General features: G+C 39.1%; 1 protein-coding gene across 1 annotated transcript in view; it reads left to right on the top strand.

Moving 5' to 3' along the window:
• Positions 1-5,803: 5,803 nt before the first annotated feature.
• The window catches only part of LOC139385470 (B-cell receptor CD22-like), a 29,467-nt gene continuing 23,123 nt past the window's right edge, over positions 5,804-12,147 (top strand). Inside the window, exons 1-10 of the mRNA XM_071130531.1 lie at positions 5,804-5,978; positions 6,357-6,401; positions 6,770-6,868; positions 7,972-8,331; positions 8,458-8,763; positions 8,856-9,119; positions 9,230-9,514; positions 9,758-9,845; positions 10,075-10,093; positions 10,342-10,407. Of these exons, the coding sequence (XP_070986632.1) occupies positions 6,817-6,868; positions 7,972-8,331; positions 8,458-8,763; positions 8,856-9,119; positions 9,230-9,514; positions 9,758-9,845; positions 10,075-10,093; positions 10,342-10,407 (1,440 nt within the window). The 5' untranslated portion in view covers positions 5,804-5,978; positions 6,357-6,401; positions 6,770-6,816. The remainder of the gene's footprint in view (positions 5,979-6,356; positions 6,402-6,769; positions 6,869-7,971; positions 8,332-8,457; positions 8,764-8,855; positions 9,120-9,229; positions 9,515-9,757; positions 9,846-10,074; positions 10,094-10,341; positions 10,408-12,147) is intronic.

Raw genomic sequence — 12,147 nt, 5'->3', positions numbered from 1 at the left:
TTACTTTGGTCCCAGCTCTCTGCAGGTCATTCACTAGGTCCCCCCGTGTGGTTCTGGGATTTTTGCTCACCGTTCTTGTGATAATTTTGACCCCACGGGGTGAGATCTTGCGTGGAGCCCCAGATCGAGGGAGATTATCAGTGGTCTTGTATGTCTTCCATTTCCTAATAATTGCTCCCACAGTTGATTTCTTCAAACCAAGCTGCTTACCTATTGCAGATTCAGTCTTCCCAGCCTGGTGCAGGTCTACAATTTTGTTTCTGGTGTCCTTTGACAGCTCTTTGGTCTTGGCCATAGTGGAGTTTGGAGTGTGACTGTTTGAGGTTGTGGACAGGTGTCTTTTATACTGATAACAAGTTCAAACAGGTGTCATCAATACAGGTAACGAGTACAGAGGACAGAGGAGCCTCTTAAAGAAGAAGTTGCAGGTCTGTGAGAGCCAGAAATCTTGCTTGTTTGTAGGTGACCAAATACTTATTTTCCACCATAATTTGCAAATAAATTCATTAAAAATCCTACAATGTGATTTTCTGGATTTTTTTTCCTCATTTTGTCTGTCATAGTTGAAGTGTACCTATGATGAAAATTACAGGCCTCATCTTTTTAAGTGGGAGAACTTGCACAATTGGTGGCTGACTAAATACTTTTTTGCCCCACTGTAATATTTAAATCTGATCTATTAACCATGGTATTGCCCCCAGCTGTTGTATGATGAAGAGTGACATATTTATATTAAAAACATTATTTTGATGATTTTATTCATACTATTTCAAGATATAGTCCAGACACAAATCTAGGGTTGCTACCCGAGCCGGCTGGTCGTTCATTCTATCGGTCCGGGTCCTAGAGACGCGACCCAGTCGTTCAGTCTTTTTGTTCTGTATCTATGGATTCGATCCAGTCATTTGTTCTAAATGTTCCATTGCCATACTACCTGGCAAAGTTCTTGCTTGCTAGATGGCTATCTGACAGTCACGACAAACAGTGCAGACAGAAGCTGTATTTTCATTTGTTTAAGCTGTGTTCTAGTGACATTTTATTTGGATACGTCGATAACAATGAGCTAAAGAGGAGCGATTTCGCCTGACATACAGTAGAAAATGTGTTCTGTTGTTAGGACACTGTTGATCAGAGGAGCTAGCCAAGAACACAGCTAACACAATCCCTTCGAACTGAAGCTGTAAATACGGGAAACTAGCTGCACTTCGTTTCGTTTGACCTTTTTTCAATTTAAATTTCTTTGTATACATCTATAGAAATTATGCCAGCTGAGTTAATGATTTCAACTGGCTGAGAAACGCTGCCTGCACTATCTGTCTCGTCCTGACTCCTGACCCTTTCATTACTATGGGACAGCTGGATATCGAATTTGAATATTGAAACACTGTTGCAAATGTCGGAGAGACATAAAGCAAGGTTTATACAAATCTCTGCTGTTGAAAACTTAAACGTTAGTCTCAAGAAAAATGTTAGACCATTTCTAGATGCTTTTTATAGTGGAGATCAAGTGTATAACTTGCCTGGCTGAGTTGATGAGACAGTGGATTACGCGGTCAGATGGAACAGAGTAAATAGGCATTTTAACATCATAGATTTATCTAGTGGGAATTTGTGGAACCTGGCTGGAATGCGTTTTTAATCAATCAACATTCAGGATTAAACCCACCAGTTGTATAAACGTTACTATACTGTACACTGATTGTACAAAACATTTTATACAACGGGTGGGTCTAATCCTGAATGCTGATTGGTTAAAACCACATTCTAGCCGGTGTCTATTGTACAAATTACTGCCGGCTAAATCTATGACGTTAAATTGCCTATTTTCTCTGTTCCGTCTGACTGCATAATCCACTGCCTCGTAGTTTGTGGTAACTAAATATCTAGTTTTTCTTTTCTACTTGGCTTACTGTTTTCCTGAGTTCTAGACACAAACCATAATCATTCCTTCTTATGATTTCACTTTAGCTCTTTTAAATCATTCATGTAAAAAAAAAAAATAACAGAGCATTGAATTTCGAAAGATAATATGTCTGTGTTTTTTGCTGTCCATTCTTCGGTCTAAACTGTTTATTTCAGATGCTCTGTGCCAAAACCAAAAGGTGGCAGTGTTTATGCCTCCAATTATAGAGGCTCTGAGTGGGTCTTGTGTGCTCATTCCATGCAGATTTACACTGGAGTCTACATGTTAGTCATTCCTAACTCGTCCATGTAAAGGAACATGGACTAGAGGTTTCGGGAATACAGTGTTAGAGACAGTGTTAAAGATTGTGCTGGGGACTTGCTTGAGAAGGACTACACCACTATCCTGAACTTCCCTTATCCCCGTTCCTACCTATCCCAGTATTACCTCAACCTTGAATAAGACAGCAGTCTTCCGCCTGTATTTTCTGAAAGCATCAATATTGGTGTTAAAGGTACATGATTACTATTTTCAACAGTTCTGTGTTTTTATTTCTGGTGGTTGAGCCTCGTTACGGTGTTCACATGTTGATGCAGCTGGTTTATTAATACGTTGGAGAAATGATCAATAAGGTGGAGAAAAGAGTGCTTCATTTCGTGTCACTAAATTTAGGAATACTAAAGCAACCCATTTGGATTCGACAACACTTCTGGTAGCTACTCACCACAATGCAAAAGGTCGCTTTTTCATGGAATCCAATGGGCTGCTATAGCATTAGCTAGCCTAGCATGTGGTGTGATATGAATGGCATATTACGCCCCATCACCATTTAACGATTATGCTATTCTCTGTATAAATCAGTTACAGTGTCTGTGGATTTGGTAGCTAACAAAGTAACTTAAACATCTCCCTGTCATATTCATCAGTTCCATCCACAATATGTGGAGTGGTCACTGTCCTGTGGATTCTAAGTGTAGTCTTCAGAGTCTACAAACAAACCAAGTCAAATTAAATTACGTACTTACCTAAGACCTTGTATTTCATGGAAATCTTTTTAAATGTGTATATATATATATATATATATATATATATATATATATATATATATGTGTGTTTCATATACTAGCATATTATCCAGAAGACTGAAGGTATGTCGGTAGCACTGTAGTTTACAGTACAGAAATACTTTGGAATTACCTAGAAATTACATGGTAATAATTGTTTGTTTCTGGTAATTGTTTGTCCATGTTTTAATGACAGTAATAGGTAATTGATTGTAATTACCTAGAAATAACCATTTTAATATTGTTAAACAATCTTTATGTTCTTGATTTCATTGTGCTCTAAATATTGTATTATGTGAGGCTCTTATTGCAACAAAGGGCCAGGTCAGCAGATTATACATATGCCATCTCCAAAGTGACCTCTAGTTATGAGGTCATACAGGTGAGAGCACTCTTTAGGCTAGTATTTATGATCATTGGCATACATAAAATCACTATAGTTTTCACACTTTTGGAAATGTGTATACAATGTGTATACAAGGAATATTTATTTGACCATATAACGTGTGTGTGTGTGTGTGTCAGAGGAAAATGTGGCAGCAGAGAAGCACACAGAGAGACCAGTGGTAGTGATATGTGAACGCTGCAGAGGGGACAGAGGCAGTAACACCATGAGCGTAACTCTGGATTCACGGTTTCGGCTCTACCTGAGAGACGTGAATACAGGGAACGTGGTAGTCGACCTCATCAGAATCGTTTTAATCTATCAGATACATGTAAATAACAAGCTTAACTCAAGCTTTTCACTTTGTCATCTCCAAATATTTTGGTTTTACCATCCATTTCCACCCTTTGTCTCTTTCAGTTCATCTATATTTGATTTTATTGCACATTTCTATATTAATTTTGTAATCATATCACATGTATTCATTTCTTGATGATGATTAGGATGATGATGGTTAATTGTACTAGATAGTTCTTTACTTGTGGTCCTATGCAGCTCAGTTGGTACAGCATGGCACCAGGATAGTGGGTTTGGTTCCCAGGAAAAACCGTATGTAAAATGTATGCACACATGACAGTAAGGGACCGTAAAAAGAATATTGGGGGAGACGGGATGTCATTAAAAAACAAAAAATATTTTCACATGACCCTCCCCTTTGCTTTACCCTCCCCGCGTGAATTCTGTTCTAACTCGCCTTGGTCAACTGTAAGTGCTGTTATTTTGTGAAGTGGAAACATCTAGGAGCAACAACGACTCAGCCACAAGGTGGTAGGCCACACAAGCTCACAGAACGAGACCGCAGAGTGCTGAAGCACGTAGCGTGTAAAAAACGTTTGTCCTTGGTTGCAACACTTCCTACCAAGTTCCAAACTACCTCTGGAAGCAACGTGAGCACAATAACTGTTTGTCAGGTTTCCATGGCTGAGCAGCAGCACACAAGTCTAATATCACCATGCGCAATGCCAAGTGTTGGCTGAAGTGGTGTAAAGCTCGGCGTGGAAACGCATTCTCTGGAGTGATGAATCAAGCTTCATCATCTGGCAGTCCGACGGACGAATCTGGGTTTAGCATAAGCCAGGAGAATGCTACATGACCCATTGCATAGTGCCACATGTAAAGTTTGGTGGAGGAATAATGGTCTGGGGCTGTTTTTCATGGTTCGGGCTAGGCCCCTTAGTTGCATTGAAGGGAAATCGTAAAGCTACAGCATACAATGCCAATCTAGACGATTCTGTTCAACTTTGTGGCAACAGTTTGGGGAAGGCCCTTTCCTGCTTCAGTATGACAATGACCCCGTGCACAAATCTGTTAATGCAGTATGCGAATTGGAGTGTGTCCATGGTTCTGGGATAATGGTGTTGATGTGAGCCATGACAAGCCTTTGAAAGCATTTCATGACTACAAATGTGAGCGCTATAGGGCGATAATCATTTAGACAGGTTACCTTGGCGTTCTTGTAGGTATTACAGACTGGTCAGGGAGAGATTGATAATGTCAGTGAAGATACCTGCCAGCTAAATGGCTATTATTCAACGACAATCAGTTCTTGGAAATTGCATTTCCATGTATTTTAATTTGTTTAACACTTTGTTTGGTTACTATATGATTCCATGTGTTATTTCATAGTTTTGATGTCTTCACTATTATTCTACATTGTAGAAAATAGTAAAAAATAAAGAAAAACTCTTGAATGAGTAGGTGTGTCCAAACTTTTGACTGGTACTATATATATATATATATATATATGTATGTATATGTATATGTATATTATGTATATTATATATTATATATATTATATATATATATATGTATGTATATTATCTCCTCAACACCGAAGGGTTAATATATTGTGTAGAGTAACATTAACACAAATTCATCATCAAAGAGACTTTTATTAATTTCTTCATGTAATTTCTCTCTTTCTAAGCCCTTTGAATTGTACGTTTATGATATCCACATTAAAGTTTGCTTTTACTTCTTCTTTGAATGGTGGCCCATTGAGTAGTAACTATGGAAAGTAACAAGTTATGCAACATATCAAACGTGTAATTTCCTTCAGCCACAGATGTCTTGAGCAGTTATTGCCCCATTCAACTGGAACTCGCTGTAAAAATAGACTTGGAACTATATCCTTACATTTGTGGATTTAAATCTCTGGATGAATTACTGTTGGCTGTATTCCTTTAAAATAAAAACATGTTTAAAAAAGAGAAATAAAGAGAAATATTGCAAGGGGCTGTAGCTTTCTGTGTAATTTACAGGTCACTGGATTATATGTCTGCTTGTATTTAATCTGGAATCAGAAGATGTTGCCTTCCTTGTGAAGCTTGATATATGTCACTAGTAACTGTGATTGAAAAGAAAATCTGATGATCATTTGATACTACAGAAGGAGGCTATCACTTGTGGGTTGACGCTTATTCAACGAAGGAAAATTCTGTGTCTTGCAAACAGCAGTGCCACTTCTTCTGAATGTCTGCAGTGACAGGCAGCTAGACAACAGACAGCGTTTATATAGCCTGAATTGTGCATTGGATTTGAACAGATGACCATCGCGTGAATACTGGTAAGAGGTCGGAGACACTATTTCTGTTTGTACTATTTCTGTTATGGTAATTCATGTGACTGTCCCAATTTTGTAACGTGGAGAAGCATTTGAAAGTGTATGTACATGTGTCCCAATTTTCGGAGGAGTTGGATTTGGGAACGCATTTCAGATATTGATAGCATCTAATTAAAATCGAATTGTAGATATTGTCAAGTTCAACAATACTACATTTTCTTTAGTGGGTCAGGTGTAGGCTACATCTAGATTAACACAAATATCAACCGTTTCAGCTCACAGCTCTGTACACTTCATTCATTTGTATTGGTCAGTGTTTTCAATGGAAATGAATCTACAACCAAAATATGAACCTGTTTGACTTCATTATGCTTCATTTAGGTATTTATACTTACTCAGAATCAACACAGCTTCATTGGCTTCAAGGTATAATGAAATAACATATTTTTTAATTCTATATTTATGTGAGGAATATGTTCATATTACTATGATTCAAATCTCATCATGATACAAATGTTTGTAGTGTAGCCAACATGTCCAATTAAAAAGCAAGAAAACTCAGACTGTCTTGTGGAGAATAGGGTCAATGTTGTTTCAGTTCCCTACAATCAGAATCTGTTTGGAATCATTCTATTAATGACAAATCAAAACAAAAATGTCAACATTTTGATGTGTTTGACTTTAGTTCAAAGTTATTTTCACTGTTGGTTTCATGTTTAAAAAAAATTAAGACAATGTAATGAAGTGTGTCTGCTGCCTCTGTACTGAACTTGTATGTCTGTCTGTCTGTCCAGACAGTGTTAAAAAGCAGGTCATCTGGCCCTTTCTGATACTGAGAATTATGCACATCACAGGAGTTGAAAGACTGATCCTCATTGGTGGTCTGCTGCAAGGTGGGTTGCTGTGGGAAAGGCTGGGTCTGATACACTGCTTTCTAGCATCTCCCATTGCACTTTACCATTTACATTTGATAGGTTATCTGTAGCTAGGTTCCCATCCAATTGGTGACAGATTTTCATGTGAATATTTAAAAGTCTGCATGAAGAAAATATGAGCTGAAATGCGATGGAAACACTATGAACTTTAGATTTAGATTTGGTACATGGAAATGTAAGCGAGAATGTACATTTTGTGTGCACTATGTCATCATGCACTGATTTTTATCCCCAACTACTCCGTTTGGTGGAAACACCAATGGTGGGAAAATGCATATAATGTCTTTATCGGATTTTATAATATTCGAGTGAAAATCTGTCGTCAATTGGATGTAAACCTAGCTACTGCCATCATGATTCTTTGTTGTTATACGGTAGGACTTTCCTCGCATAAAAACTGGATGGAAACATGATTAGTGTTCTGATCCTTATTAAAAGCCCAGCGCAGTCAACATTCAGTTTTTCCTGTGTTTAGTATCATATTTATACAACAGCTGATGAAACTAACACTGTAATACTGGTTGAAATACAGGACCTTCTAATCAGCAGGTTGTGCATGGGTGGAGTTTTGTCTTGCCTAGTGACATCACCAGGGGGGTAAAGTTAATAGACAAATACAAAGAGCGTTTCAAACCTCTCTGCCAATAACTTAGATTTAAGGTTACATATCCCTTCTCTGCTCAGGTGGATTGAGCCACACTGTGGTTAATGCACCATTATGTGCCCTTCCCCACTCCCAGACAGTCCTAGCACAATTCTTGCTTGAGAAATAAATAAATAAAACACTTTTTTAAAAACTATTACAGGAAGTTGTTTTATTGTTACCCAGAAATAGTTTGATATTGAGATAAAAACGTTTGCACTGGGCCTTTAAAAGGATTGTTCATACACTTCATGTCTACTAGTATTGCTACATCCCCCCAAAATGCTAGCCAGATTATTCTGCACATCGCTAAATAACTAGCCAGCATATTTTTTGCGTTTTGTAGGAAAAAACAACACCCTAGTGAAGTTGAAAATAACCTAACACCCAGTCTAATATTTTGCTGTGTGTATTTCAGGTGTTCTGTGCCTCGACTTTGCAGCTCTGATGCCTCAGAATATAAAGGCTCTGAGTGGATCTTGTGTGAACATTCCCTGCTCATTTACACTGCAATTAGGATTTGAGTCGTTCCTCACAACTTCATGTAAAGGAATATGGAGGAAAGGGTGGCCAGGAGAACAGGTGTTTGATTCTAGTCTCACAGGAACAGGCAGAAACACCATTCAAGGGAATCTAACTGGGAACTTGCAGCAGAAGGAATGCACCACAATCCTGAATGACCTCACATCTTATCTCAATGACTACTTTTCATTCAGAATTGAATGTGACAATGCTCTGAGATATAGTTTTTTAGAACTTGTCACAATTTATGTAGAAGGTAGAGTATCATTAGAATATGCTCGTTTTGTGTTGTGTGTGTTCTGTTGTGTTCATTTTAAGTTGCAGGTTTGAACCCTGCTGTATTTAATGCACTGCTCATGTAATAAAATGATTACTCCCTCAGAAAATCCATCCAAACCCACTCTAAGTCCAGCAACAGTAAATGTGATGGAGGGGACCTCAGTGAGTCTGATCTGCTCTGCTGCAGCCCCCTGTCCCTCACTCCCTCCAACTCTGACATGGACCCCCACACTGAGTGACAGTGTGGAGGATTTGCAGGTGACTCCGAATCGAGTCATAACTTCTATCCTGAACTTTACCGCTTCACATGTCCACCATGGAGAGAAGATCTCCTGCACTGCGCTGTACAAACGACAAGCTGGCAAGAGTGATAAATCATCCAAAACTGATCTGACAGTCGCTGTTCTTTGTAAGTTGACTCATGCATGGTAAGTTTGATTCATGTATGGTAAGTTAATAATTTCTAGAGAATTTGACAACTTTCTGTGCACTCTCCCTCAGACTCTCCCAAGAACACCTCAGTGTCAGTCAGTCCCTCTGGTTCAGTGGTAGAGGGCAGCTCTGTGACTCTAACTTGCAGCAGCAATGCTAACCCAGCAGTGGGGCGCTACAACTGGTACAGAGTTATTGGAGAGCAGGTTTCAACAGTGGGGGCTAGCAGAATGCTAACTGTCCAGGTACCAGCAGATGACAGTTATTTCTACTGTGAAGCCATCAATGACCATGGAACCGAGAACTCATCTGTCATTCAACTAAATGGAATGTGTATGTACACAATGAAACCAAATATGAACAATAGTTTCAACTATAGACAGTATCATAACACACACTAAATTGACTCTTGACATACAATATCTATTGTTTCTTTCCCCCAGACCCTCCCAAGAACACCTCAGTGTCAGTCAGTCCCTCTGGTCCAGTAGTAGGGGGCAGCTCTTTGACTCTGACTTGCAACAGTAATGCCAACCCACCAGTGAAGACCTACACCTGGTACAGAGTCAATGAGAGCAAGATGGTCCCAATGGAGTCTAGATCTCCGTTTCTGGTTCTGCAGGATATCAGCGAGAGTGGACTGTTCTGCTGTGAAGCACAAAATAGCTATGGCAGAGATAGGTCCAACATCTTCGTGTATTTTCACCATTGCCCCTCCACAACTACAGGTAGGCCTACTGCTGTAACAATGAAATTGTGCTTCATTTCCATCATAGATTTAACAGATTGTTGTGTATAATTAACCAATTCAATTAATGACGATGAAATTAATTACATTTTAAGCAATTCTACAATTTAACGATTATGCTATTACCTGTATAAATTTGCTATAAAGACTATTGGTAAACATACAAAAAGTATAGAGAAAGTGGATTTGGTAACTAACAAAGTAACTCAAACATGTCTTGTAGCACAAACATCAGTTCCATCCATAATCTGTGGAGTGGTCTTTGTCCTGTGGATTCTAACAGTCATCTTCGGAGTCTATAAATATATCAGGTAAAATGGATATACTGTAATTGCTAAGCAAGTAGAATCTTGTATTTCATTATTTCAAGGACATTCTTCAGAAATAGTCTTTCATATAATCTTGGTTAACCCAGAATTTAAATCTAGCGTCATTTGGTTATTGGTAGTCTGTCAATGAGAGATTAATATATCGATATGTTAATATATCACTTTCAATATTTCCGATCTAATCTTTGTCTCCATCTCTATTCACGATCAGATTATCCAGAGGACGGAAGGTAGGTAGGGCGGTAGCACTTTATCTCACAGTACAGAAAATACTTTGGAATTACCTAGAAAATACATAATAATACTTGGTTATTTCTTTTTGTGTTACAAGTTATGAAGACAGTAATAGGTAACTTATTGTAATTACCTGGAAATAACATGGTAATCGTCTTGTGATTTCTTTTTATTATCTTTTGCTAATAAATACTGTATTATGTGAGGCACTTACTGTGTGACATGTCCCCATGTCTGCTAACAGGCAGTAGGTGACACATACGCCACACTACAGATCTCAAACGTGACCTCTACTTATGAGGTCATACAGGTGAGAGCACTCTTTAGGCTAGTATTAGTGATTTGCATGCTAAATAAAATCCCTGCAATTCTAGCACCTTTGGAATTGTGTATACAAGTAACATTTATTTGACCACACATAACATGTGTGTGTGTGTGTGTGTGTGTGTGTGTGTGTGTGTGTGTGTGTGTGTGCGAACATGCATGTGTGTGTGTGCAAACATGCATGTGTTTGTGATATATGTCAGAGGAAAGAGTGTGGCAGCAGAGAAGCACACAGAGAGACCAGTGGTAGTGATATGTGAACGCTGCAGAGGGGACAGCGGCAGTAACACCATGAGCGTAACTCTGGATTCACGGTTTCGGCTCTACCTGAGAGACGTGAATACAGGGAACGTGGTAGTCGACCTCATCAGAATCGTTTTAATCTATCAGATACATGTAAATAACAAGCTTAACTCAAGCTTTTCACTTTGTCATCTCCAAATATTTTGGTTTTACCATCCATTTCCACCCTTTGTCTCTTTCAGTTCATCTATATTTGATTTTATTGCACATTTCTATATTCATTTTGTAATCATATCACATTCATTCATTTCTTGATGATGATTTGGATGATGATGGTTAATTAGTTAATTGTACTAGATAGTTCTTCACTTGTGTTCCTATGCAGCTCAGTTGGTACAGCATGGCACCAGGATAGTGGGTTTGGTTCCCGGGACAAACCGTATGTAAAATGTATGCACACATGACAGTAAGGGACCGTAAAAAAATTATTGGGGGAGATGGGATGTCATTAAGAACCTAAAAAATATTTTCACATGACCCTCCCCTTTGCTTTACCCTCCCCGCGTGAATTCTGTTCTAACTCGCCTTGGTCAACTGTAAGTGCTGTTATTTTGTGAAGTGGAAACATCTAGGAGCAACAACGGCTCAGCCACAAGGTGGTAGGCCACACAAGCTCACAGAACGAGACCGCAGAGTGCTGAAGCACGTAGCCGGTAAAAAAACGTTTGTCCTTGGTTGCAACACTCCCTACCAAGTTCCAAACTACCTCTGGAAGCAACGTGAGCACAATAACTGTTTGTCGGGTTTCCATGGCTTAGCAGCAGCACACAAGTCTAATATCACCATGCGCAATGCCAAGTGTTGGCTGAAGTGGTGTAAAGCTCGGCGTGGAAACGCATTCTCTGGAGTGATGAATCAAGCTTCATCATCTGGCAGTCCGACGGACGAATCTGGGTTTAGCATAAGCCAGGAGAATGCTACATGACCCATTGCATAGTGCCACATGTAAAGTTTGGTGGAGGAATAATGGTCTGGGGCTGTTTTTCATGGTTCGGGCTAGGCCCCTTAGTTGCATTGAAGGGAAATCGTAAAGCTACAGCATACAATGCCAATCTAGACGATTCTGTTCAACTTTGTGGCAACAGTTTGGGGAAGGCCCTTTCCTGCTTCAGTATGACAATGCCCCCGTGCACAAATCTGTTAATGCAGTATGCGAATTGGAGTGTGTCCATGGTTCTGGGATAATGGTGTTGATGTGAGCCATGACAAGCCTTTGAAAGCATTTCATGACTACAAATGTGAGCGCTATAGGGCGATAATCATTTAGACAGGTTACCTTGGCGTTCTTGTAGGTATTACAGACTGGTCAGGGAGAGATTGATAATGTCAGTGAAGATACCTGCCAGCTAAATGGCTATTATTCAACGACAATCAGTTCTTGGAAATTGCATTTCCATGTATTTTAATTTGTTTAACACTTTGT

Source organism: Oncorhynchus clarkii, chromosome 3 (assembly GCF_045791955.1).
Source record: "Oncorhynchus clarkii lewisi isolate Uvic-CL-2024 chromosome 3, UVic_Ocla_1.0, whole genome shotgun sequence".
In the NCBI taxonomy this organism is placed as follows: Eukaryota; Metazoa; Chordata; class Actinopteri; order Salmoniformes; family Salmonidae; genus Oncorhynchus; species Oncorhynchus clarkii.
The sequence above is the reverse complement of the archived record's forward strand: the minus strand, read 5'-3'. Positions and strand labels throughout refer to the sequence as shown.